The sequence below is a fragment of the Lipomyces doorenjongii genome, assembly GCF_038497915.1.
Source record: "Lipomyces doorenjongii strain NRRL Y-27504 unplaced genomic scaffold V1508scaffold_124, whole genome shotgun sequence".
Taxonomy (NCBI): domain Eukaryota; kingdom Fungi; phylum Ascomycota; class Lipomycetes; order Lipomycetales; family Lipomycetaceae; genus Lipomyces; species Lipomyces doorenjongii.
The window spans coordinates 1-23,749 of NW_027118191.1; the positions used below are offsets into that span (position 1 = coordinate 1).

Sequence of the window (23,749 nt, forward strand, 5' to 3'; positions counted from 1 at the left end):
CCTAACCACCGGTAGCTACCGCGTTGGCCCTGCTACCCTAACCGTGGTCGCCCGCAGTCGCCCACTTTTACTATACAGAAACCGCACCCTGAAACACGGGTGACAATCTGGCTCATCGGTGCGGCTCGTTACTATGGACGAGTCGCCCAGTCGCTCAGTTTCAGCCCCCAGGTACATGAATCTTCTCATCAACAGACATATTCTCGATATCATTGACATATTCGTGTTCATATACAGGTCTCTCCTCCACGTCGATGTCCATCTCACCGTCCTTATTGTTCATTACATGCTGTCGCACTCCGCCAGTTACATGCCTTTGACTCAATATTACCGTATCAACTTCAGCCGCAGTGTTACCATCACTGTTATAATCATTTGTATCAATCTCCTCTTGCAATAATACTGCATCTTCATACTCTAGACCTTGTATCCCGCCTATCGACTTTTCATTAAACTTCACATTCCTCGCGATTTCGATTCTCTTTTTATCTAGACTGTAGATCCGATATCCTTTACTGGCGTTCGAGTAACCAACGAGAACGCCCTTGATGGACTGACACGAGATCAGAGCTCATGACCTCGTGAAGTGGGGAAACACGGCAAAGCCGCTAACCAGATCGGAAACAGGGAAGGAAGGTTGGCCAGCCCTCCACCACCTGACTCAAGGATCGACCAATCTCCTGACCAGTGACGAAAACAAAGCGGGGTATATCTCGGATACACACCGAGAGAGGACCCAACCAAACTGGTAGTGAAGACTGATCTACCTCTGAGAAACCGATTTCTCACACTCCACGTCGTCGATAGACATGTAGAAGACAAGGCCCTTATCAGAGGATCCCCGATTACGGAAAAAAGATATAATATACTCATCTAACTTGCTGGTAGCGTCTGCATCAATAACAACATTGTGGGAAATGTTATGTCTCGTTGTTGATGGAGCTCTGATCGTCTGCATACCTCGCTGACCGTATGCAAGCCTGATAGTGTCTGACTGGGTAGGTGGAACCGTCGCACTCAACAGGATGCAAGGGATATTCAATGAAGTAAGGGTAGGAAGTGCTGAATAGGCTCCCCTGAAGCCAAACTGCATTAGGACAGTGTGTGCTTCATCAAATATTATCCTTGCAATCCTTGGCTGACCATTCAAATCTATCAGCAGTTGCGTGAAAACGTCTCTAAACAACCCCGAATCTACATGTTCGAGAGTTACCAATAGGATGTCAGAAATTCTTATCCTCTCGATTGTTATTGAACTGTCCCAAGAGAGTATCACCAAACCCAGTTCTTCACCGTCTTATAATATCAAGGTGTAGTGCCACAAATGGCACTACGGTAACTGTAACTCGCCTATTATCCCTCTCCTTTAGTGCTGTCATGAAGATAATGTCACTTTTACCTCCACCAGTTGGCAAAATTATCAAAAATGATTGTACAGGATATGTAAGGATAGCCTGGATAGCAGCGGCTTAGTAGACACTCCGAAATGCTGCACCCTCACCTCTGAGCTTGCTAAGTAATATACGGGTGGCTCCGGATAATGCTGGTAGACTTCGCTTAGACCTATCTGGGATCATCTGGGATCATCTGGATTGTCTGTTGAATTGTAATATCCTGTACTGCGCGTCCATTAAGTTCAGCGTTATAAGAAATGCTGTCCGACCTGAGTAGTATTGGAGGCTCCCGTTATACTGTCAACCAATGACGTACTTGTAGTGAGGCCGAGAAAACTGATCCACCTATCTGAGACATTCATAAACTCGTGGACGTCGTTTCTGTTCACCCCGGGAATGTCATCGGTTCACGGTGACGTGCTTTGATCCGTATGTCCGACAGGCGCCGTGTACTTGTACGCAATAGCTATATGGTGTAGAACCTGTCGGGTTTAAGAAGCGCTTGATTTCGTTGCCGACAATATCTCTGTGTATATATATTGTTAATTGACCAAGTACATGTATACGTCTGAGATATTTGAACCAGATTACAATTGACATGAGCACATACCCAGTACGGGACATTGGATTCGGTCTTGAGACAACACTATGTATGAATGTGCAGCGGATGCAGTACGTGATGGCGGCTGCAATATGTGTGATTTGCCCATACTGCACGAACGTGCCATTCGGTCGGAGGGATAGCAGGTTTATAACCCGCGGAACCAGTAGCTGTGACGCTAAACTAGCACCATTATCATCAATTAAATTGACTATATCCGATTCCTGCCGCAGGATCGCCATGCTCAGCTGTCCAATTGCGTGTGCTGCTTGCTGCGATTGCTCCTCAGAAATCACATTTGTAATACGGTCAATACCGTCAATCACGCCCAGCAGTTCCGTTGCGTGCTCGGTTTGTTCATGAGTAAGGACAACCTGTCTTGCAATACTCGGCGGGTCACACATGACGGCCATGCAGGCTAGCCACAGAACTTGGGCCCATATTTCCCCGTACTTCGTCACGGTTTGTTGCTGCTGGACGGCATGGAACAATTCTCTATTAATCTTGTTAACGTGGAACCTTTACTATGTCATAACTGCTACCTCATACTTTCTGTCGTCGTACTGCATGATTTTGGCGAGGATTGGCTGGAATCCTGCCTTAACGTCTTTCAAGCAATTGTCCAGGTATGCGACGCGATAGCGGATGCCTTGTGGGTGGTTAGCGACATGGCTGGGCTGTTGGTTGATTGCGTGACTGCAGCAAGTACGTTTTGTTGACGCTGTAGCTCGTTGTGACTGGGATTATTATTACGCGGGTGGCGGTCACTATCGGTCGGTCGCTGGCCATTGCATACGGGTGGCACCATTGCTTCCATGTCAGGCAGTCGTGGCCGAGAGTCTGCCCGTGCAGAATTATGTTTTGTCCGCCAAACTTCTCACCGCCGCTAATGTATGCATGAACCAATAGATATAGCAATAATAATTGTATCATCCGGCTCGCCCGATTTTTCTCATTCCAGTCGACTATTTGTTTTTAAATTTCATGTGTCGATTTTTTGTGATGTTTCTGGCTTCGCGCTTCTCGCCCCAGGTTAAGTCGATCGTTATAGCGGTGCGTTAAGGACAACTCGAAACCCCAACCGCGAGTGAATTTGCACCCGCTTAGTTCTTACCCTACCGTCCCCTACACTCCCCTACACTGTTTACATGGTGCAGCGCGCCCATGCAGCACTTCCGGGTAAACCACCGACTTACAAACTCTATTTGTGTGGTCTTACCCCTGGAATCCCCTACTCCCCTACACGCCGCCGCCCCATGCATCGCCTGTTATATGTACAGCTTATGCACACGTCACTTAGGTACGATCAAAGGTATTATCGTTACTAAGGATAATAGCCCGTGCCCAACGAGAAACTTGATGTGTTACAGTCCTGCTCACGTTACTGCATTAAGGGTTGTCGTAAGACACAGTAGCAATCTCTTACGAGATTGCTACACAATTACGCATGTCAATAAGCTGATCCTCCCAAAAGAAGAATGGTCTGAGAGATTTTTACCATCTTCAGTAAACCATCTTCACACTAGAGGCATAAGAATAACCTCATGTGAAGAAACACTTCTTATTGAGAATTAGACACATTGCGTACTACTACACAGTATTTCTGTGTATATATAGAGGTTCAATTACCTTGGATACGATAGTCGAGACTACGGACATCCAGCAACCCTTTTTCTTTTTATTTAAAAGTTCTAATCGAGCTTACTTCCACTGTGCTCTACCAATCAATATCGCATATTTCAATACATCCTAAGTATTGGTCATCAATTTCCAAGTATAAATATAAAAATGACACTGACACTGACACTAATTCATCCAAATGCGGGATCAGTCATGGCTATTACTATCCTTGTGTCAAATAATCGCACATACTATTCAGGTCCTGAAATGAGAGTCTTCAACCCCTTTCCTTGTCGAACAAACTCGAACGCATCTTTAGCCTGAGAAAACTTGACTTTGGAAGAAATCAATTTCTTGACGTCAACTACACCCCGGGCAACAAGTCCTACCGCCTGCTCAAAATCTCCACCATTGTATCTGAAACTTCCTCTTAAATTAAGTTCATGGAAGCAAATTGTGGAGATTGGTAGTTCTGCGTTGTCAGCACCCATACCGATTTGGACAAAAGTACCTCGGGGACGGAGACTGTAAAGTGCACATTGAATACAGTAAGGCACGCCAGTGGCGTCCATAGCAAACTCGAAACCACGCTCGTTGTTTAGATCGAACATGTCCACGAGATTATCGCCAGCTTCTTTAGCTGTCCTACCTTTAACTGATAGGTAAGTTTCCACACCGAAGTTCTCCTTTGCAAACTTAAGACGTTCTTCGTTAATATCAACAATCACTGTCAGCGAAGCACCATAAGCGTTCCTTGCAACCGCGGCAACTAAAAGACCAACAGGTCCCGCACCAAAAACAACTACACTAGATCCAGGTGTGATTTTCGCTTCCCTAACGGCATGCACAGCAACGCTAAGGGGTTCCATGAGAGCTCCTTCATCGACAGAAACGTTGTCAGGTAGCTTATAGCAAAACGTTTCAGCTATCTTGAAGTACTTTGTGAGAGTTCCGTCTACCGGAGGTGCAGCCGCAAAATGCATTTTTGCACAATGATTATACTGGCCACCCAGACACAGGCGGCACACATGACAAGGCGTGCCCGGCTCTAGACAGACTTTGTCGCCAACCTTCACCTTTGTGACTTCAGAGCCAACTTTTGTTACAATCCCGGCGGACTCGTGTCCCAGTATGAGAGGTTTCATTACCACGAAGTCACCTATGCGACCACGTGCGTAGAAATGTACGTCGCTACCGCAGATTCCAGTGGCTAGAATCTGGACGATGACATCGGTTTCGTTAACGATTACAGGTTTAGGCCGATCCTCGAAGGAGAGATGATTGACCTTCTGCAGTACCAGCGAGTAATTCTAAAAGTGATGTCAGCGATAAGCCTTCTTGAGTCAGGGTTGCGATATACCTTGTTGACTGTCATTTTGTGATGGTATGATTGTGCGAAATGCTCGAAGTATGCAGTGGGTATTGCGTAAAATATATCTCTTTCGCCAGGTCATATGGGCAAGAGTAGAGCGGCCTAGATCATAGATATAATTCGTAGGTCAAATATTAGTAACATGCGATCGCGGAATGACCCACACCCGAGCAAAAAAGGTGTCGGATCTACGTTGCTATTCAGAGGGGTTGGGAGTGATTCATTATGGTATATATCCGAGACCAGATTAGGCAAATGGTCCGGCGATGAAGACACAAAGTAAGAAATAGACCTTAGTCAACTACTACTGGGGAGCATGCCCCTTTTTCCCACATCCTAGTTCGATCTAGCGCCTAATCTCAGAATTGCAAGCCTGACCTTTAGTCTAAGAAAATTTTTTCGGGATCGAAAGAACATACGACAAACTTGAATGATCGGAAGACATAACTTTGGCCACATGCGTGGTACGTACCACTGGAGGTATGACTAAGTACTGCTCGGTATTGAATTTACATTTATATCATTATTCTAGATTATATGAAAATATTTAGATCTACTTTGAGATGACGGCCGCGATCATTTGTCGAGTTAGACTGTCATACTTTTCAAATGTCGCTATAGCATCGCCTATCCTAAGCGTAGCAACTTTATTGGCTGCAATTGCCGCCTCCAACTTGGCCTGGTCATGCATAAACTTATCCTCAAGAGGAGTGTCCTCTATGCTGATAGTGCTGGCAAGACGGCGCGTAAAATCCGCTGGGGCGGGAGTAGTGGCCAGCTTTTCCAAACAAGAAATCGGAATGGTCATTTCATCAATTCCTATGAGGCCCATAGTGACGTCAAGACCTATCATAGCGGCAGCAATGTTACGAGTCTTGATACCGTACGCTCGATAATAGTTATGTATATCGCGAGTGAGTGCCCAGCCATAATTGTCCTCCAGACTGTCATACTCCTTCAAGAGTGAGACGTCAATGTTGGCAGCTAATTCATCAACATAGGTAGAGATTGCGACGCAGCCAGCCTCAGCAGCCGCAATACCTTGCGCGAGAGAGTGAACCATTGTTCCCAAAGTTTTAATTCCTTTGGATTTGAGAACAGCAGCAGCCTCGAGTGCCTGGAAAGTGGCAGGGACTTTGATGATAACTTTCTCGGTGGGGACGCCGAGATCGTTGTAGGCCTTGATAAGTCCTTCAGCTGAAGCTATGGTCTTCTCTGTGTCGTAAGCGAACTCTGGGTTAGTTTGAGAAAGACTGCAGCCTTTGACGATTTTCAGCATGTCACGACCTAGAATCGCAGCGGCGTAATTGATGACTTGCTCCATGAACTCCTCCTTGTCCTCGGCGGAGTAGCCAAACTTCGTGGCGCAATCGATAGCCTCCTGGATCAGGGAAGGCTTCTTATTAAACATATGCCAAATATGAAACTGATTTGATGTCGCGTTTCTAAAATATCCAGCCGGTTTGATAGCGAGCGCGCCTGAAGACGATTGAGTTAGTTAGTCCCAATTGGCCTACAGTGGAACTTACTCACCCTCTGGCCACATTGTGTCTACGCTGATGGTTGTATGCTCAGCTATGGCATCGAGCATTGTCTTGGAAGTCATTGAGACGTTCGATACTTTCAGTAGAATACAACTCTGACGGTGGGTTTGTTGATTGGTAGTTGCGATGTCTGTTGAGCGAGGGCAAAGAGCTTTATACCCTTGTGACCGCCACTATACTGATGATAGATAGATACCACATCAGCCAGGGAGGCCGGGAACACTTCAAGTTAGCATCGCCAATCATGCTTATAATTAACCCAACCAACTGTGGTGTAGTGATCCGGCACTCAACGGAATCGGCCATGAATGAAGATATACCCGTAGCTCGCGTCTACGGACGGCGAGATTAGATGATCGCGCAAACCACTCCTGATATGGGTCGGTTCGCGAGATGCCAGAAGAGGCCTCGAAAATGTTACCAGATATGGTTTAGCGTGGACATGTGATCTGCGTCAAATGTGGGTAATATGGGTATCGTCAAACCACCAAAATTAAATTCAAGAAGGGTTCCTGGAACGTAAACAGAAAATCCTGGAGACCCCCGCAAACCCCGCAAACGACGCAAAGTGAAATCAATTTTGCTTCGATTTCCTGATCACCGAAGCGAGGCGAGTCTATAAAGTCGGTCATGGATCCTCGTTATACGCTGTCCTTACAATACAACTGCGAGCTTGTTTATCGTAGATTTTAACTGTCGTTTTAAACATGAGTGTCAATTTCCGCAGATACATTGGTGGGTCCGGTCAGCGACTCAACTTCTATTTATCACTGGCGACATGCACTGTTCTGGCATTTTACGGCTACGACCAGGGTGTCTTTGGCAATGTCATTATCGGCGGCCCGTTCCTCAAACAGTTCGGCTATCCTGATGACAATATAATTTCAACCATGACATCGGTTTACAATGTATAGTTTACAACTACTTTATAGTCTCTGGGCCATGCTGACTTCTCTATAGCTTGGATGCTTTGGCGGTGCTATATCAACAATTTTCCTCGGCGATATCCTCGGCCGGCCGCGTACGCTTTTAACTGGTACTACATGGATGTAATAATATTTTTGATAGCTCTTTAGTCCACATGTTCATGTTTTCCCATACTAATTTCTACTAGTTTTGTTGGTGCAATCATCCAAGCCTGTTCATTCACTCGTGCCCAGATGTACGTTGGTCGTGTTGTCGCAGGAGTGGGCACAGGAATGAATACATCAACTGCCGGCATATATCAGAGCGAAACCGCAAAGTTTACCTCTCGTGGTAAACTTGTCGTCCTTCAGATGGCCATGTGCATATTCGGCTTTATGGTGTCCAACTGGCTCACGTTTGGATTTTCATTCCTGTCAGGTTCGGTCTCGTGGCGTTTTCCCCTTGCCTTTCAGATATTTTTCTGCAGCATCATCTACCTGCTGTGTCCTTTTCTTCCGGAGTCACCTCGTCTACTCATACGGAAAGGTCGCAACAAGGAGGCTCTCGATGTATTGGCAAAACTCGCTGGAAAAGATGTATCCACGGAAGATAAGGCAGTTCAGAATCTCTACAAGGCAATTCAGGCCGCATTCGATCTAGAAATGGCTAGTGGAGTCAGTTGGACTGACATGTTGAGAGGCAAGGCTCCAGTCGGTGCTGTTCGACGTATGATATTAGGATGTGGAATGCAGGCCATGAACCAACTCAGCGGAATTAATATCACTTCCTATTACTTCGCTTACGTCTTGATTCATTCGGTGAAGGTATCGGAAGAACTCTCCCGTATTCTCTCTTGCGCTGGATCCGTGAATTACCTCGCATTTTCTCTTCTATCCTACTGGACTATAGAGAGATTTGGTAGACGGCGTATGATGATGTTTTCATCAGCTGGAATATGTACATGCTTCATCGTCATCACCATTGCGCTCTCTCTCATGGAGAAAGGTCAGAACGATTTTGCTCTTGGTGTAGTGGCGATTCTCTTCTTTTTCCTGTTCTTCTCGCTCTTCGCCATAGGATGTCTTGGCGTTCCCTGGCTATATCCGACTGAAATTAATACTCTTGAACTTCGTACAAAAGGTGCGGCTATTGCCGCTGCCACAAATTGGATCATCAACTACATGGTTGTTCAAGTGACTCCACCAGGAGTCGCTAATCTTGGCTGGAGATTCTGGATTGTGTGGATTTCACTATCTGGATCTTTTGTTGTTGTCACTTATCTCTTCTATTCGGAAACATCTAATCGTACACTGGAAGACATCGACCAATTTTTTGACACGAATCCTGGTCTCTTTATCTTCAATAACACGCTTGCCACTCAACTTGAAAGACCAGATCAGTTCGTTGAAAGTGAGGCTCGACGTGTCGCTGAGATTGAAAATTCCCATCTTAACGGAAAGGAAGCAGTTCAACTAGCCGAATATGTTTAACTTGAGTTATGTACATTCCGTATATATAAGCTTCGGAAGCACGTATTGTTGATAGTAATTTATTGCAGTTCTTGTAATTTTCTCTTCAGATTCCATAATGGAGATATACCAAAATAAGTAACAAAGTACAACCATGGACCACAAGGAAAGAGCATAAACGCCCAGCAACCCTCCTTATTCATGGATTATCCGTACTGATCATGTGATAAGTCCCAATCCTTTGTAAGCTCCTGCTGAATATACCTTGTTTCCCATCCGCAACTCTCTTGCAAGTCTCGTAGTAAACGAAGGACAACTTTACGCTTCCATGGATCGTCTGTTACCTGACCAGCTATATCAGAGAGTTAGACGCCAATTTTTAATATTTGCTGTGTGCAATATACCTGTATGTAGACAGTGTATTGACAAGAGAGATGCTGGTTCATCCTTACAACAAAGACTGATACCAATGATGCGATCGCAAGCTGAGGCTAGTGACTGCTTCAGTTTTCGGCAGTGTTGAATTATATTTACATCTTTCGGAGGAGGCTTTCTCACCGCTAGCATTAACTTCGCTGAATAATAAATTTGTATGGCAAGTCCTGCCTCAGGTGGATGGTAGAAATATCGCGTAATCCCATCTTCATATCCGTCCGCGACCCACAGCGGTTCAAACGTGCTGTCGAGGCGTGACCTCCACAATGCTAAACAATCTTCGAGCTCCTCTGCGCCTAAAGTCATATCTTGATAACCATTGCTTTGTTGCGCACAATAGTTCGTGACCAGTCCCCATAAATATACTGCATTATTTGCTGCAATACCAACCGACCATTTGGGTTCGCTACTCCACGTAGTCATATCAATTTGCCAAAGTGGTGGACTGAACCCAAGAACGTTTCCACTTAACATGGAGTTGGCCACATCTTGCCTGGCATAACTCCAAAACGCGGTTTTCAATGACCCTTTAGACTTACTACTAACGCCGAGCGATATTGCCTGTGACATTGCTCCTTTCAAATGACGTTGCCAGTCAATTGCCGCCGGTTCCAACATTTCGTAAACTGACAACACGACTGTTGCAATAAACACTGCCTCCAATGATGCAGATACCGAATTACTATTAGCTAGTGCCTGTCTGACAAATTTCAGAGTGTCGTCATAATATTGAACTGAAATCTTGTAATCATATGTAGACGTGAGCGCGAGTTGTTTTGATGAGATAGCCAGAATCGACTTCATGATTGTGGGACTGGAGAACCCCATTCTGGTGACGTCGGTCGAGAAGCTATTCTCTGAGTCGAAGAGATCAAACTAGACTGTCAGCTGTCGCTGAAAGCCGGACAACAAGAACTTACCCAGGGCCCAATACGTTTCACAAAATTCTGAATCAGCCCGTATTCATCGTCACTAATCCGAATTAAAGCTCCAGTTCCATGACAAGTATTAACAGCTGAATACGACTGTAGCTGGCAGGCCGTTCCGTGGTTTTCACAATCGCTAGAAGACTCCTTCAAGTGAGTAGAGATAGCTGCTACCTTAGACGTTGGCGTGCCCTGGGACTGAGAGTGATTTGAGTGCCAGTCAACGTCTGAGGCAGTAATATGATCACTTTTTCCATTAATAAGTGCTGGCCCCGAAGATTCGATGCTGAAATCAACTGGCACCGCTTCTGCTGCAGGAGTAGGTCCGCTGTATTCTCCCACATCAGTAAGCTCCCCCTGCATCTTTTGTATCATATCGGTTTGTGGCTCCTGTTCTTGTTCAGGCTCGTCTCCTGCCGGACTGACCTGACTGCCAGAATATGACTTAGTTCGGAAGTAGTAGTTCGACGAATGATAAACGCAGGCAATTTTCGCTTTTGAACAACGTTTACATATTGGTTTCTTTTCGTCGCATTTAAGATGTCGCCGTTTGCAAGTGATACTATTTGCTTAGATTAGCTTCATCCATAATGTCCTTCTCTCCTATGAACTCACCAGCCTGTGCGCACACGGATGATTCTAGAGGATTTTATAGATTCCTTAACGACGGCTTGAAAGGTCGTCATAAAAGGTGCCTTTTCCACACTTGTAGACATCACCATTTAGATATTGCTATACCCACTTGGTTATTCCCAAACATCAACGAAAAATACTCAATCCTGGATGTCAGTCTTCGTTTGCCTCTGTCCAATTTTATCGGATTTGTTTGCGGGGTCGACGTTCCGGGGAAACCCTAAACAACGCTTGTCTGAATTTCCTAATGGGCCCTCCCGTCTTAACGAGTGATTCTAGCTTTCCTTTTCTAGCAAAACTGCAGAATAAACGTGATTATCGATTATTATTTAAATTGAAGCATTTATTTAGCTTTTGTACTATTGTTACAAAAATAATTTACTTTTTATAAACCGACAAAATTCCTTCCAAAATAACTACAACACCGAGCGCACCGGGATCGGGTAGACCGCCTTCGTCATCAAAATTGGTGATGGCAGAGTCGGACACATACGACGCACGACCAAACTTAGCCTGCAATTTTCTAGTGTTCTCAAATCCACTTCTAGAAGCTGCTACAGCCTTGCATAAGTTGCTTGTTTCGACTAGGGTCGCCACGAATGGCGCAAGGGAATCAATCAATGTTCTGTCGCCCGGACGTGCTCTGGTATAGCGATAGAGAGTATCGAGAGCAAACATGAGGGATCTGCTGAGCGTTCCAACATCTAGTTCTGAACTCCCAGTGTTATTGCCGAGTGCTTGGGCTAGAGCACTAAGAAAGATGGCATAGATGCCTCCAGAGGTGCCGCCCATACAATTTTCGACAATGTCCACAACGTCAAGGACCAGCTGGACAACGTTATCGAGACAGATTTCATTGCTTTGGATTGCTCTGATAATACCATTGCACCCATCGAGAAGAGTGGTGCCGCAGTCACCATCCCCGGCAACAGTGTCGTATTGCGTGATCTGTGGTTCATTCTTTACAATATTCCTACACGCAGCGAATAATAGCGATTTTATGAAATCAGGATTAGCTTTGAGTGTCGAGCTAGGTGGCCTAGGACTTACTTCGACGCTTGCTGTCAAAGCAACAGGAAGGATAGATTGACTTGAAATTTGCTTGACCGTCCAGCCAGGAGCAGCACTGGGTAGGTCTAGAAGTTCGAGGATCCTGTCATCACCAGCTCTAGTCAAATTTACTAGCGTGATGGAGAAACCAGGACCATCGAGAGCGGTCATAAAGGTACCAGCAAGGACGCGGACAATATTGAGCTTGTAGTTTTGTCGCAATTGTGATGCTACCAGATGTACAAAGACACCGAGTTCTAGGTTGCTAATTCCACCCAGATTGTTGACGAGAAGCACAACTTCATCAAATGGATGGAATGGCACGAAGGATCTGTCAATATCATCTGAGGAGACTAAAGTGCGCAGAAGCTTCTGAACGAGTTCTTCTCTGGTTGGAATCGAAGATAGCTTCTCGACGCCGGGCTCGTTATGAATACCCATTCCGATCTCAATCTCATCCGGGCCGAGCGATATCTGTTGACTTGGGTCTCTACCAGGAATACAGCAATGATCCAAGCTGGCACCAATAGTGACAATATTTTCACTGACGGTTCGTGCGAGACGTGACACTTCGCTGATAGATAAACCGGATTCGGCGGCAGCACCAGCCGTCTTATGGACCAGAATAGTACCAGCAAGTCCACGACGGCCCACTAATCCACCCTTTGCCTTACCCACTGCTACGTCGTCGCCCACAATCACGAGCTCGACTTGCATGCCTTTCGCCTTGAGTTTCTCAGCTGCAAGACCAAAGTGGAGAATATCGCCAGTGTAATTCTTAACAACAAGAACGAAGCCTTTAGAGCTTGGGAACTGACTGAGGGCAGATATGATTTGCTTGGTCGACGGCGAGGCGAAGATTGAGCCGCAAACAGCCGCGTCTAGCATACCTTCTCCGACATAGCCAGCATGGGATGGCTCGTGGCCACTTCCACCTTATAATGTGTTAGCTAAGTATCCACTCGAAGTGACTTCTTTGTCAGTACCTCCGGAGATAACCATGACTTTGTCCTTTCCGCTTCGCTGCAGGACCACCTTATCATCCTCCATCAAAGTGAGTACTGGATTTGCGGCCACAAGTCCCTTGAGGGACGAAAGTACCAAGTCGTTTGGACCGGTTGCGAATGATTTGAAACGAGTCATGGTTGAAATCGAGCTTAGCAGGTGCTCGACAGAACAGAAAACAAGGCCGACAAGAGCGTGCTTATAATTCTACGAACACAGTCTTTATGTGCTACCAAGTCATGCTCGGCAAGTTAACCCATCGCGTGTAATCTGACTTCCGCAAATACACTGCTTATTCATATGCTTCCGCATCTCCGCGGCGTAAATTTAAGGTTGCTCGCAAGCTAAGACACTTGCACCAGTCCGAGTTCAAATTAGGACTGCTTTCCGATCAAGTCACGTGATTCATTTTAGTAAATGTTATGATGTGATGTAAACAAAAGCGTTCGCGTAACTTTTGGTCCACGTAAAGTCTTTGGCCGGGGTTACAACCCCTTGCTGCTTTCCTGCGGACAACAGCCTCAACGTTGTAGTAGTAACTAGTAAGGAGGATAAACGGATATTAGATACCACAACATTAGATATAGGTAAACGAACACGAGGATATTAGATACGGGTAAGCGGACACGCGGATATTAGACCACGATCACAGACCTCCAGTTCCATCCATTCCATCCATTTGAACAAATCGTGGAGTGGATCGCCACCCTGCTGTAGGTTAATTGATCAGCCGAAGCTCTTTCGATATTTTTGGTGCAATTGGTATCGACCCAGCGTGGGCAATGTAGGGTCCCGATGGGAGATCGCCTCTTTGTCCGGCAGGCCGGGGTCGAGCACAATACCAATTTGGCGCACCACAATGCGCCTGGAAAGTCACTGGAGAATTTTGAAGAGGGACTATACATCGCATTTAGTGAGGCCAAGGCTTGATTCGCTCTGCTACGGCATTTGTACAGGTTTAGTTAAGTCAAGACTCCATACATATGCAAACATCTGGTATCGTTTTACTCGTCCCCGGATCCTGATCGCAAGGGTAAGTATATCGTGCGGCCACCACCAGCGTTCAGTAGTGAACTATTCCAGGAGCGTTTGCCGCTCATCCTGCTCAGTGGGTGTGACATCGGTGACTCGGGCAGTGGTGACAGGGGAAGTGTCAGCTCGGGCTCTGAATCGACCGATGATTCTGTTGGGGATGACTTGGTAGTGACTTCGTCAAGCTATGCACAGGAATTGACCTCGAGCTTGCGGCGTCAGAAAATCCCGAGATCACTGAAATCGATGACAAGCCGTCGATGGAAATGCGTGAGATTATGAACTGGGCAACGGGCGATGCGTCTAGATCAAATCCACGAATGCAACGTGATGTTTCCAGGTTTGTTAGGGATCCAGAAGGCTTCATTGCCAGATATAAGAGACCATATGAGGAAGCGATGGGCAGGACGCGTTCAGCAGACGACCAAACAATGAGAGAGGCTGCAAGGTCGTATTATTTTATGCCACCGCAAAACCAATGTTATCGGTCTATTTAGTTCGTGAAGCCGGATTAGATTGCCTTCCTGTCTTGCATTGTGCGTTGCATTGTGTGTTGCATTGTCAATGTAGAACGGTCGTCACTTGGAGGCTTGATTTTGCTCGCTTTCGTTGCTTTTTGATTTGTTTGCGTCATTAACGGTATTTTTTGTGTGCGTCGACTCTTTTTGTTATTGGTTTGTATTGTAAACGGTATACCGGCCCTGGCCTTTTTGTGTGCGTCAACTCTTGTTATTGGTTTGTCTTGTTTTAGTCATAGCGAGAAGCTGTGGAAATACTAGCACCAGCTTCTAGTCGTCATGCAGTCAGCTAAACGCATATACAAAGTTTTCTACCAGCCTGCTTTTGGTAAATTTCTGCAGATACGACGAGATACTAAAAATCGTAAGTGAATGGGTTTTGTGTCAAGTGGGTTAGGGGAAACGTCGGGACATTTGGGGAGGAATAGTTGGACGTCAATGCGCACCGAACTTTTGTGGCTTATTAGGGCGCCACGTTCGTGCCGTAGGTGGCCAATTTTTTGCTTATTGCATACATTGTTGTGACGCCTTGATAATTCAGCACACAGTAACTATGCCATTATGACATCGCGGCCATCCAGGAGGAAATTGGTCAATCCTGAAGAGAGGACATTAATCGAAGCCTTGAAAGCGATTTTGCGTCTCTCGAAGGGGACGATCAATGTGCCATTATCCTACGGCCGCTGGAGGACGGATATGATCTCGCTAGCTTGGGCACTAATCGAGCATGCTTATAATCCAGTCTCACTTTCAAATGATCTCTGGAAGTACTTAACGGATGACAACGGAAAAATAGCTGTGCTTTCGGAGTTCTTATCGCCTCGGGGTGCATCATTTCATAGGATTGCGATTGTAAAAGGCGTCACTCCAAAACACCGTCTCACTTGGGGGGACGTTGCAAAGCGATTTCAGGAATCGAAGTTTCTCATTACTTTATTGGAAAATTGGACACGTGAAATTTTCAATGATATGTGCATCCCTATGATGGCCAAAGGAAGGACTCCTACTCCCTCTGAAGGTGGCGAAACTGCGAGGAGGAATCAATGGACGTTGAAGAGGAACGTGAGTTATCCGTTATGTGAAAGCTAAAAGTACGCACCTAATAACTGTTTAGTTACTGAGTCGTGACGGCTGGTTTTCTCCTGTCGGACGAGTGATGGATAGTTCTGCACCGGATACCATTACACCCATCGGTGACAACGGGTCTGACTCACTTGAAGCGGCGCACATCATCCCGTTCAGTTCCAGTAGGAATCTAATATTAAGAAATATGCTTTCTAAATTTGCCGGCGAAGATCTACATGCATTGCTAACTGATAAAATTAACGACCCGTCCAACGCGCTGTTGTTAACCGCTACAGCCCATAAAGCTTTTGATGCATTTAAGTTCGGCTTTGAGAATCACGATGGAAGGTATCTTCTGATGTTCGTGGCACCCTTTCGGCAGCTGCCCGGAGAAGTGGTGCGACATGCAGAAAATGAAGAAATTGTTTTTGCAACGAACGATCCAAAGATCGCAAAGCCGTCGTCTCTTCTCTGCAATATTCATCTGGCGGTTGGCCGTGTTCTATGGGCAAGTGGCGCAGCAGAAGTCATAGCTAAAATTCTCGAAGATGAAGAGGAGATTAAAGCCGGCAATTTCGACGATGAGTATTGGTCTCAAGTTAGTGCCTCGTATCTTCAGAGACAATTGAGATCTTTGCAGGATTTGGATCATAACTCTAGATGGGACCCAGGCGTCGAGGAAAATCTGCCAATCTGTAGCCATCAGATACACACCTAAGAGGAGAGGGTCAATATATGTTGAAAAACAACTATTAACTTCAGAATAATCTAGCAAAAATGTGTAAGCTATAAAGTTCATGCTAAGGCATATGGGGTAATATGGTGCATCCAGGTTAGTCCCTAAGTCACGGTTGAAGCTTTTCACTTTCCACAATCACACAATTCGCAAGAGATAGTCGTCGGATAGGAGGTTTTCCGGCACGCCAAACCGAATCGGCTACATAGATATGTATCATTTTAAAGAGAATTTTAAAGATGAATGGTAGCAAAGCGAGAATGTCATTTAATAGCCATAACTAAGCCCATGTGCACGTGCGGAACAATTCTGCATGCGATTACTTTGTTAAGACCAAGCTCAGACCTGTTTCAGGGTTCAGTGTCTGAAACCACTCGACTGTATCCTCGTTGCCGTAGCCGACAAGTTCGAACTGATGTTTCTTGCCGAACTCACAATCGACGGTCGAGTGGGTGAACTGGCCCGTCGCTGCATCAAAGACTCCAATTAGTGCTCCACGTTTGGGCCTGTGATGCCACGAGAGCACCTTCTCATCTATGGCCTGCGTAGCTTTGTAGACGCTCACTTTCTTTGAACCAGTAATTGTACTAGGGAAGGAATGCGCGGAAGGAGCAGTCCAGATGAGCTTGCACGTGGAAACTTGCTTGCTGGAAAGAGGCGGCACATCGAATGAAACAAATGTGACAACATCAGAGTTCTTTGGACCCGTGACGACATTGCCAGTAAATCCCGTGCCAAATACCTTGTCCGGCGCAGACTCTTTTAGAGGAATGATGAGGTTCGGAGGAAGTACTGAGACTGTAGCCACTGACTTAGTCTTGGTAGCTTCGGGACTGTGTTTCCCAGCTGTGGTCGGCGTGGCCTCCTGAGGAGTGTAAACGCCAAACACCTCTGCTCCGATAGACTGCCTGTGCTCACACGGATTTTTACCATTGTAACCATCTGGGAGCCAGTAAAGTTCATATTCATAACCACTGCCGACTTGGCAGGCCAAAGCATATTGACCACCGTCAAGGAGTAGTGGGTTTAGAAAGGGATTAGCCGAGCTGACAATACTCCAAGCACTCGTAATAGAGCCTTTAGGAGGGGAAGCAGCGTACTTGACTTCAGATGTGCATTGATCAATGTAAATGATCTCGTCGGTATGCTGGATATGGAGCTTATTCTGCTTTATATAGGCTATAATGGTCTTGCCGGTGTATCCAACGTAGACTTTTCCATCACCATTGTAGGTCAGTGAAGCGTATTGGATGGCGGAAGCGGAATGGATTGTCATCATACTGAAAGGTTCCGTGGCGCTTCGAGGAGTCAATGGCGTTGCTGCAATTAGTCCACTGAGACTGAGAATCGCAGACAAAACAGCGACTGTAAAGACGTGTGAAATCATGATCACGGCACTGTAAGCGAGATAATGACTGTTAAATCGGTGGTGACTTTATAGGACCAAGCCGGACAAGCATGTCGTTTTATGGTCATACGGAGACTGTTAATGATTGACAAGTGTTGGCGCAGCACAAAATAGCACTGCAGAGTTTGTTCAGAAAACTGGAGCAATGCTCTTGGCGGTTTGCAGAGCCGGTCTGGTGGAGTCGTTGATGCTGGTAACCTGGAATCTGGCAGATGGTAGGTAAACGCTCGATCCCCACAGAAAAAGGCGTAGTCTGTGCTGTCTGCCAGACAAATGACCGCAAATTCGGAAGCTTGTTCGTTCGCGATCAGTCATGCGGATGATGCTAACAACAGACGGAGCATAATCATCGAGCCTCTCAAGCGCTTCGGCAGTTCTTAAATGCATGTTCGGATCGAAGAGTGTAAAAATAAACATAAGCTTTATGGGAGCGCCAACAGAACTGGACTAAACTTGGCTTTGCTTTGCTCCGCTTGCTGCCTCACGTGGACCTGACGGCCGAATTTGCCGAACGCGCGGCTGAACAGGGTGCACAATGTTCACACGATACAAATATAGACTTGGCTTCCAGCTGACCCCATTAGTTTTAATGACACCTGACCGAGCACCGGACCACAAATCGCAGACGGTTAATTCCAGTCAGGGAGATATTGGAGTACAAATTGTGTGATATGTGTGGATATTTGGTAGCCGAGATACTCAAATTACGTGTACTTCAGCCGGCATTGGTTGGAAATGTATGTATTGACTACAGTCTCAGCTGACGGGCGTTTTCGAAACTACCATGACTGCAATTAAGAAATATATCAAAACAAGTATTGGGGCTTATGTGACCCTGAACCCAAAGAGGAATAGCGCATTCAAGCTCCATTCAGAACTTGCATCTTAGGTCATCGATATTATATCGCTCCTTAGAATTTGCGACCGGCGCACAATTTGATCGATTTCCTCGCGGCTAACAAGGTAAATGCTTCAGATCTCTCACTACCATTCATATCCACCGGTACAGTTTTCATCCCAAACCAGCCAGCCTCGGGCCCCTGTGCCTCGACCCAGTTGATGTGTATCGTTCTATCCTTTACTTCCTGCCGTAACCAGTGCCGGTGTATATCGACATCTCTTAATTTGTATTAAGTTGGCGTGGCCTTTGTTAGTAATCCGATGGTCTGTTGACTATCACAGGAAATAGTCAGGTCATCACAGGACCGGGCGTTGGCGTGGTAACCGGGGCTATGACACGTGTCGAGAAGGGTGGTATTTGCCTCGGCACCACTGGTGGCTGAGCCAGGCACGCCGCAAGGCACATAACATAAACGCGCCTCTTCCCATTTGCTCTCTCTTGTCTCTTTTCTTTCTGCTTTGTCGATAATGCTCTTCTTTGTAGCTCAACTAGTAATTCAATATATTTTATTGGTCTTTATCATAAGATCGGTAAGGAGTTTTCTTACCCTTGCCCTAGGAATGTGAGGATGGTACATGCTGTACTGTATTCTTATATTAAACTCTACAGGTTTACTTTTCCACATTTGGCCTAGCCTAAACTGTTGTCGTTGAACGTTGACTAACCCTTGCCTTGTTTGTTTACGTTGGACTGATCATTAATAATCTTAATATGGTATAGACTTATTGTGTAATGTGCACTTGGATAGTGGGTCCGAGAAATGCAAGTCTGGTTCCACTACGCTACACGAAAGCGTCGCAGAAGTAAACTTTCCATTCAAATATCTGTACATCGCGCACGATAATGCTATTATAACGCTATTTGCTTCATCCTGGATACAATTACATATTTAACGTCAATATCTAACAATCCTACAATGGACAAAAGCCAAGTAACAGTTAAAGATGGGAAGTATTGTCGAAAGTGTGCGTCGTGTCGCTCATGTACTCGCTGATCGTGTTAAGTAGTATGAACCATATGGTAATACATATTACCATATATGATATCATATCAGACGAGTTTGATATCGTATCATACGGGTTCGCCCAAACTCGTATGATATGATACGATATGGCCCCTGATGATATGACCATATATTACCATATATTACCATAAATAACCCTAAACCTTAGACCTTATTTAGGACCGAAGCGTAAACGTGCCTCGATCTCTTTAGGATACGATGATAAAAGACTCAAGATAATTCCGCAAATTTGTGTGTCCAACGTGATTACCAATCTCAACAACACACAATTCATTCCAATCGATATACATAGATTCGCAGAAATGATTTCGCAGGCCTCTGACTTGCTCTCGCAATTTGATGGCGAATTATTGGAAGTCCTTGGTCCGCCGATTGCTCAAGGACCATCGTCTTCTCTAGCTACGTCGACGGCTACAACTACAAAGCCCAGGCGCTATTCTAAAGTTTGGCTTCACACCCCGGTAGGCCGTAATGAAGTCATTCTCAATAACAAGGGCAAGCCAATTTGGCGATGTAAATATTGTTCGACCGAGTATCAGGAATCTGGCGGAACCACTGCCATTTCGAATCACTTGAAGCTGCGTCACGATATCGACATATCCTCTGCTCAAGAAGCTCGAACTACCTTGATGCAGGCCAATATTGCTGAGACCTTTAAGAGCGCGACAAACACTTGAGTACAAACGTCGCTGCCTCTCTAGCTATTCGGGAATTGGACCCCGCTGTCGTCGAACAACTATACGTGAAATGGATTACTACCTGTGGCATCTCATTTCGCATGGCTACTTTACCTGAATTCAGGGCTTTGCTTCATTATCTGAATCCAGAGATTGACAATTGACTGCCTAATTTTGTACCAACAATACGAAACTGGACGTTGCGGAATTACAAAACTCAAAAGGAACTCATCAAAAGTGAAGTTCAACTGGCGCTCTCTAAGGTTCACTTTACAGTAGATATTTGGACTTCCCCAAAAGCTCTTGCGATTCTTTGTATAATTGCACACTACGTATCGGAGTCAGGCCAACTACAGCACTGCGTTCTGGCCATAAAAGAGCTAGATGGCAAGCATGCAGGGGAGAATCTAGGAGCTTGCGTAATGAGTGTCATCAATGATTATGGAATTGTGACAAAAAGTTGGATATTTTGTGATGGATAACGCAAGAAACAATGATACGATGATGCACTTTCAGAATGTTCGTACAAACGCTTTAGACTACCTTCACCTTCATCACTAACTCATTTAACTTAGTGCTTTTCGATCAATATGAAATTACATACGACACTCAACATTACAGACTTCGTTGTAGCGGTCATATTATCAACTTGGCAGCTCAGTCCTTCTTGTTTCCTACCGACCCCGAAGCTCTTGCTGTAGACAATAATAGAGGTTTAATGACAACACCTACAGAACTAGAAATACAACAATGGCGACAAAAGGGACCTCTAGGTAAGCTGCACAATTTCGTGGTGTATATTCAGCCGAGCCACAACGGTTAGCCAATTTAGAGAGATTAGTGGTTGCCGTAGCCTTGCACGAGATAATTCTACACGGTGGAACTCTTGGTATATCATGATTATGTTTTTTTTTACAACGAAGCTCAAGACAGCAATCACCATATTTTGTCATCAATATTGAGAGAATGACGATGACTTATTGTCAGAAAAGGATTGGCAGGGTTTGCAAAAAATTCAAGACTTCCTTGTATATTTCTACGACGCGACATTAGTAACAGAAGGACGTAGTGCTACCCAAAAAAACCAGGAGCGAGAGATCGACCAACCGTGAACGGTCGTCCTTTGCTCACTTTTTAGCAAGGCTCTGTTCAAGACTATGCCCGCTAATTGTTGTGGCCAGAGTGACTTTACAGGGTAGACCGCCCAACCGCCGCATAGTACCGGCCAATCCCATTCCAATTAACTGCGTAGAAAATTGCATCAAAAATTGAAAGCCGATTGTAGCCCATTTGTAACCGTAAAATATATTGAGATGCAGGACGGGGATAAGATTTGCGGTAACGTTTGTGGAAGATAGACTGCCACCCATCATAATGTGAGCTAGCATCTGCTCTTTGAAACACGGACCAGGATTGAGCGAGAATCGAGTGCCATGGAGAATGAAACCCCAGTCAGGTAAAGCCATGGCAAGTACTTTGCCGCCAGGGTAGAGAAGGATCTGAATAACTGCTGCCGATATGCCAATGTGCGGCTGACGGATAGTAAAGAACTGATTGACCCCAGAAACAATAATATAACAGAATCCCAATAAATATACCCTGAAAGACTCAACTGGAATGATTGGGTCATCAGTTGCATCAACAATAGAGCGCACTTCAGGCTATGGAGAGACATAACCGATCAATACAGACTGGAATTTGAGATCAGATACATAGAGATTATCCTTCTCGTCTTCAGAACTGACATTGACCAGAGCCTTGATTTTGTCCATAGACTGGCGCGGAAATTTGGAACGTCTATGTGATATTCAATCGCACCTTTCAAAATATTTATAGACTCCTCTATAGAAATCGTAGATACTTTGTCAATGATAAAATCGATATTTTGCGATTGGCCCATATCATTGCGACATATGACGCGATTTTCAAAGATGAACTAAGAAGATTGGACTCTGCCCGCCGACTTCCCGCTAGTGTGTGCAATGGTGTGCTCTATCTAAGAATATGTATCTAAATGAAAGACACGGGATATAGTTTATTTAGCTCGACTTTAGTGAAGTTAGGACCTTGGCGTATCCAAGGTAACCTTAGTATCCTATCATCACTTAATCACTTAATTTCACTTGGCCCTAACTTTTAGCGCGAGAATGCATAGTGCGGCTTGCAGATAACATACTGTAGTTGACCCTGAACTTAGGACCAAGCTAGCCTTGAGAGTGAATATGGCGCCACGGGAAGAAGCAACAAAACTTTTCAAAAGACGAAAATACCACTGGCGTCAGTACCTACCGTTGCACACTTGTTCTGGGCACATCTGGCAAACAATCTGCACACTTACTCTGAGTTCACCGGACAGGATCAAAAACCAGGGCAGCGCCCACTTCTCGAAAAACTCGCCGCCGCTGATGGACCTCGTCAGTAAACCGCCAATCTCCACATCGCTCATCCACTATCTGACAGTGCTTCACTCATTGACTTTGGACGCAGTAGACTTTGATCAAAGGCTTATTATATGCCGTGAAATATTATCCTTTCAAGAAGGCCGATGTAAAATAGTGATTACCGGGTTGATGACGCTGCTGAAAAAGTCCTGGAGTTCCGAGCCAAAGGGCTCGTCTTGCAAACCAAATCTTGTCGCATGGGCGTGTGCGCCTCGAGGTGTGAGTAGCGTTGGCAAAGGGTCATCGTCCATCGTCCTAATCAGGTGCCTCGGCGCTCACCACTTGATTCTGAGCATGTCCCGTTCGAGAGCCCTGGTAAACACAACAAGCACATCTCAAGCAAGCACCGACAGGCAGGCTCGGTCAACTACAATGGTGTATCACATCCACTGATCGCGACAGAGGGAAAATACTTGTGCCCAAATGTGGTGCCGCAATGGCAGGGGTCTACAATCTGAGACCCACTTGGCTCTGGTGTGCGGGCGGTCAGCGGATGCCTTCGCGACGGACCAAGCTGACGTTTCCTCTCGGATACAATCAGAGACCGAAGATGCAGCAGCTCAGCAAGACGCCGCCATGGATTCAGTGCGAATTAATAGTAGGTTCGGCTTAAATCTATTTTCCCGCGAATAGAGTATGCTAACGGATCCAGTTTGTTCAGCGATTGATGATTTCGGGTTCGTGATTCAAAGTTCGTTGTCTGGGCAAGTTCGTCAGGAGACCAGCCCAGCTGCTTCCGACGCAATCCCGGAGCGGGAGACAGTGACATCGGTTCTTAATCCCCAGCGTCTGGATCCCTAGTCTGTCGCCCTTTCTGCTAGGAGCCGGATAAGTTAACCGTTACAGATCCCTGCACCCTCGACGACATTGGGTTCACGTACGAGAATAGTGGCAGGTCGCGATTTGTAATCATTGTCATTTTGTCGATAAGGGAATGATTATCGAGCACTTAAGGATCGTACATAGGCTCGAGGTCATGTATTACTAGTACT

The 23,749-nt window shown here is 45.7% G+C and overlaps 11 protein-coding genes across 11 annotated transcripts; 3 read left to right on the top strand and 8 right to left on the bottom strand.

Annotated features, from left to right (window-relative positions):
- Nucleotides 1-1,443: 1,443 nt before the first annotated feature.
- V1508DRAFT_444480 (uncharacterized protein) lies at nucleotides 1,444-2,606 on the bottom strand. Its single transcript, XM_066942397.1, has 2 exons — nucleotides 2,560-2,606; nucleotides 1,444-2,514 (listed from the first exon to the last, which is right to left on the bottom strand). Exons 1-2 carry the CDS (start codon nucleotides 2,562-2,564, stop codon nucleotides 1,794-1,796), a joined length of 726 nt encoding a protein of 241 aa, XP_066792506.1. The 5' UTR covers nucleotides 2,565-2,606; the 3' UTR covers nucleotides 1,444-1,793.
- On the bottom strand, nucleotides 2,586-3,061 carry V1508DRAFT_427556 (uncharacterized protein; the record flags this gene model as incomplete). The annotated part of the gene is made up of 1 exon (XM_066941692.1): nucleotides 2,586-3,061. A coding segment is annotated over one exon (303 nt), but the record flags the coding sequence as incomplete, so codon positions are not given.
- A 629-nt stretch (nucleotides 3,062-3,690) lies between these two features.
- On the bottom strand, nucleotides 3,691-5,320 carry V1508DRAFT_43852 (chaperonin 10-like protein). Its single transcript, XM_066942180.1, has 3 exons — nucleotides 4,976-5,320; nucleotides 3,801-4,925; nucleotides 3,691-3,744 (listed from the first exon to the last, which is right to left on the bottom strand). Exons 1-2 carry the CDS (start codon nucleotides 4,988-4,990, stop codon nucleotides 3,867-3,869), a joined length of 1,074 nt encoding a protein of 357 aa, XP_066792508.1. The 5' UTR covers nucleotides 4,991-5,320; the 3' UTR covers nucleotides 3,691-3,744; nucleotides 3,801-3,866.
- A 118-nt stretch (nucleotides 5,321-5,438) lies between these two features.
- On the bottom strand, nucleotides 5,439-6,916 carry V1508DRAFT_427560 (uncharacterized protein). The gene is made up of 2 exons (XM_066941693.1): nucleotides 6,521-6,916; nucleotides 5,439-6,466 (listed from the first exon to the last, which is right to left on the bottom strand). Exons 1-2 carry the CDS (start codon nucleotides 6,591-6,593, stop codon nucleotides 5,541-5,543), a joined length of 999 nt encoding a protein of 332 aa, XP_066792509.1. The 5' UTR covers nucleotides 6,594-6,916; the 3' UTR covers nucleotides 5,439-5,540.
- Nucleotides 6,835-9,053, top strand: V1508DRAFT_377595 (general substrate transporter). Its single transcript, XM_066937615.1, has 3 exons — nucleotides 6,835-7,439; nucleotides 7,492-7,580; nucleotides 7,646-9,053. Exons 1-3 carry the CDS (start codon nucleotides 7,239-7,241, stop codon nucleotides 8,925-8,927), a joined length of 1,572 nt encoding a protein of 523 aa, XP_066792510.1. The 5' UTR covers nucleotides 6,835-7,238; the 3' UTR covers nucleotides 8,928-9,053.
- V1508DRAFT_377598 (uncharacterized protein) lies at nucleotides 8,899-11,095 on the bottom strand. Its single transcript, XM_066937616.1, has 4 exons — nucleotides 10,883-11,095; nucleotides 10,262-10,829; nucleotides 9,311-10,217; nucleotides 8,899-9,258 (listed from the first exon to the last, which is right to left on the bottom strand). Exons 1-4 carry the CDS (start codon nucleotides 10,987-10,989, stop codon nucleotides 9,113-9,115), a joined length of 1,728 nt encoding a protein of 575 aa, XP_066792511.1. The 5' UTR covers nucleotides 10,990-11,095; the 3' UTR covers nucleotides 8,899-9,112.
- Nucleotides 11,096-11,263: 168 nt separating this feature from the next.
- V1508DRAFT_427569 (Dak1 domain-containing protein) lies at nucleotides 11,264-13,385 on the bottom strand. Its single transcript, XM_066941694.1, has 2 exons — nucleotides 12,937-13,385; nucleotides 11,264-12,885 (listed from the first exon to the last, which is right to left on the bottom strand). The coding sequence occupies exons 1-2, from the start codon at nucleotides 13,091-13,093 to the stop codon at nucleotides 11,279-11,281; spliced, it is 1,764 nt and encodes a 587-aa protein (XP_066792512.1). The 5' UTR covers nucleotides 13,094-13,385; the 3' UTR covers nucleotides 11,264-11,278.
- A 410-nt stretch (nucleotides 13,386-13,795) lies between these two features.
- V1508DRAFT_427570 (uncharacterized protein) lies at nucleotides 13,796-14,406 on the top strand. Its single transcript, XM_066941695.1, has one exon. The coding sequence runs from the start codon at nucleotides 13,815-13,817 to the stop codon at nucleotides 14,157-14,159; it is 345 nt and encodes a 114-aa protein (XP_066792513.1). The 5' UTR covers nucleotides 13,796-13,814; the 3' UTR covers nucleotides 14,160-14,406.
- Nucleotides 14,407-14,930: 524 nt separating this feature from the next.
- On the top strand, nucleotides 14,931-16,592 carry V1508DRAFT_427572 (uncharacterized protein). Its single transcript, XM_066941696.1, has 2 exons — nucleotides 14,931-15,567; nucleotides 15,620-16,592. Exons 1-2 carry the CDS (start codon nucleotides 15,067-15,069, stop codon nucleotides 16,286-16,288), a joined length of 1,170 nt encoding a protein of 389 aa, XP_066792514.1. The 5' UTR covers nucleotides 14,931-15,066; the 3' UTR covers nucleotides 16,289-16,592.
- A 33-nt stretch (nucleotides 16,593-16,625) lies between these two features.
- On the bottom strand, nucleotides 16,626-17,693 carry V1508DRAFT_400704 (ubiquitin 3 binding protein But2 C-terminal domain-containing protein; the record flags this gene model as incomplete). The annotated part of the gene is made up of 1 exon (XM_066938361.1): nucleotides 16,626-17,693. One exon carries the CDS (start codon nucleotides 17,691-17,693, stop codon nucleotides 16,626-16,628), a length of 1,068 nt encoding a protein of 355 aa, XP_066792515.1.
- Nucleotides 17,694-21,291: 3,598 nt separating this feature from the next.
- On the bottom strand, nucleotides 21,292-21,890 carry V1508DRAFT_44020 (uncharacterized protein). The gene has a single exon (XM_066942247.1). The coding sequence runs from the start codon at nucleotides 21,780-21,782 to the stop codon at nucleotides 21,444-21,446; it is 339 nt and encodes a 112-aa protein (XP_066792516.1). The 5' UTR covers nucleotides 21,783-21,890; the 3' UTR covers nucleotides 21,292-21,443.
- Between the last annotated feature and the right edge of the window lie 1,859 nt (nucleotides 21,891-23,749).

Coding starts and splice junctions, on each gene's coding strand:
- V1508DRAFT_427560 (XM_066941693.1), bottom strand. CDS start 6,593: ATGACTTCCAAGACAATGCTCGATGCCATAGCTGAGCATACAACCATC. Junction 6,467..6,520: donor AGACACAATGTGGCCAGAGG/GTGAGTAAGTTC, acceptor AATCGTCTTCAG/GCGCGCTCGCTATCAAACCG.
- V1508DRAFT_377595 (XM_066937615.1), top strand. CDS start 7,239: ATGAGTGTCAATTTCCGCAGATACATTGGTGGGTCCGGTCAGCGACTC. Junction 7,440..7,491: donor CCATGACATCGGTTTACAAT/GTATAGTTTACA, acceptor ACTTCTCTATAG/CTTGGATGCTTTGGCGGTGC. Junction 7,581..7,645: donor TTAACTGGTACTACATGGAT/GTAATAATATTT, acceptor AATTTCTACTAG/TTTTGTTGGTGCAATCATCC.
- V1508DRAFT_377598 (XM_066937616.1), bottom strand. CDS start 10,989: ATGGTGATGTCTACAAGTGTGGAAAAGGCACCTTTTATGACGACCTTT. Junction 10,218..10,261: donor TGAAACGTATTGGGCCCTGG/GTAAGTTCTTGT, acceptor CTGACAGTCTAG/TTTGATCTCTTCGACTCAGA. Junction 9,259..9,310: donor AATACACTGTCTACATACAG/GTATATTGCACA, acceptor TCTCTGATATAG/CTGGTCAGGTAACAGACGAT.
- V1508DRAFT_427569 (XM_066941694.1), bottom strand. CDS start 13,093: ATGACTCGTTTCAAATCATTCGCAACCGGTCCAAACGACTTGGTACTT. Junction 12,886..12,936: donor AGTCATGGTTATCTCCGGAG/GTACTGACAAAG, acceptor ACACATTATAAG/GTGGAAGTGGCCACGAGCCA.
- V1508DRAFT_427570 (XM_066941695.1), top strand. CDS start 13,815: ATGCGCCTGGAAAGTCACTGGAGAATTTTGAAGAGGGACTATACATCG.
- V1508DRAFT_427572 (XM_066941696.1), top strand. CDS start 15,067: ATGACATCGCGGCCATCCAGGAGGAAATTGGTCAATCCTGAAGAGAGG. Junction 15,568..15,619: donor AATGGACGTTGAAGAGGAAC/GTGAGTTATCCG, acceptor ATAACTGTTTAG/TTACTGAGTCGTGACGGCTG.
- V1508DRAFT_44020 (XM_066942247.1), bottom strand. CDS start 21,782: ATGGCTTTACCTGACTGGGGTTTCATTCTCCATGGCACTCGATTCTCG.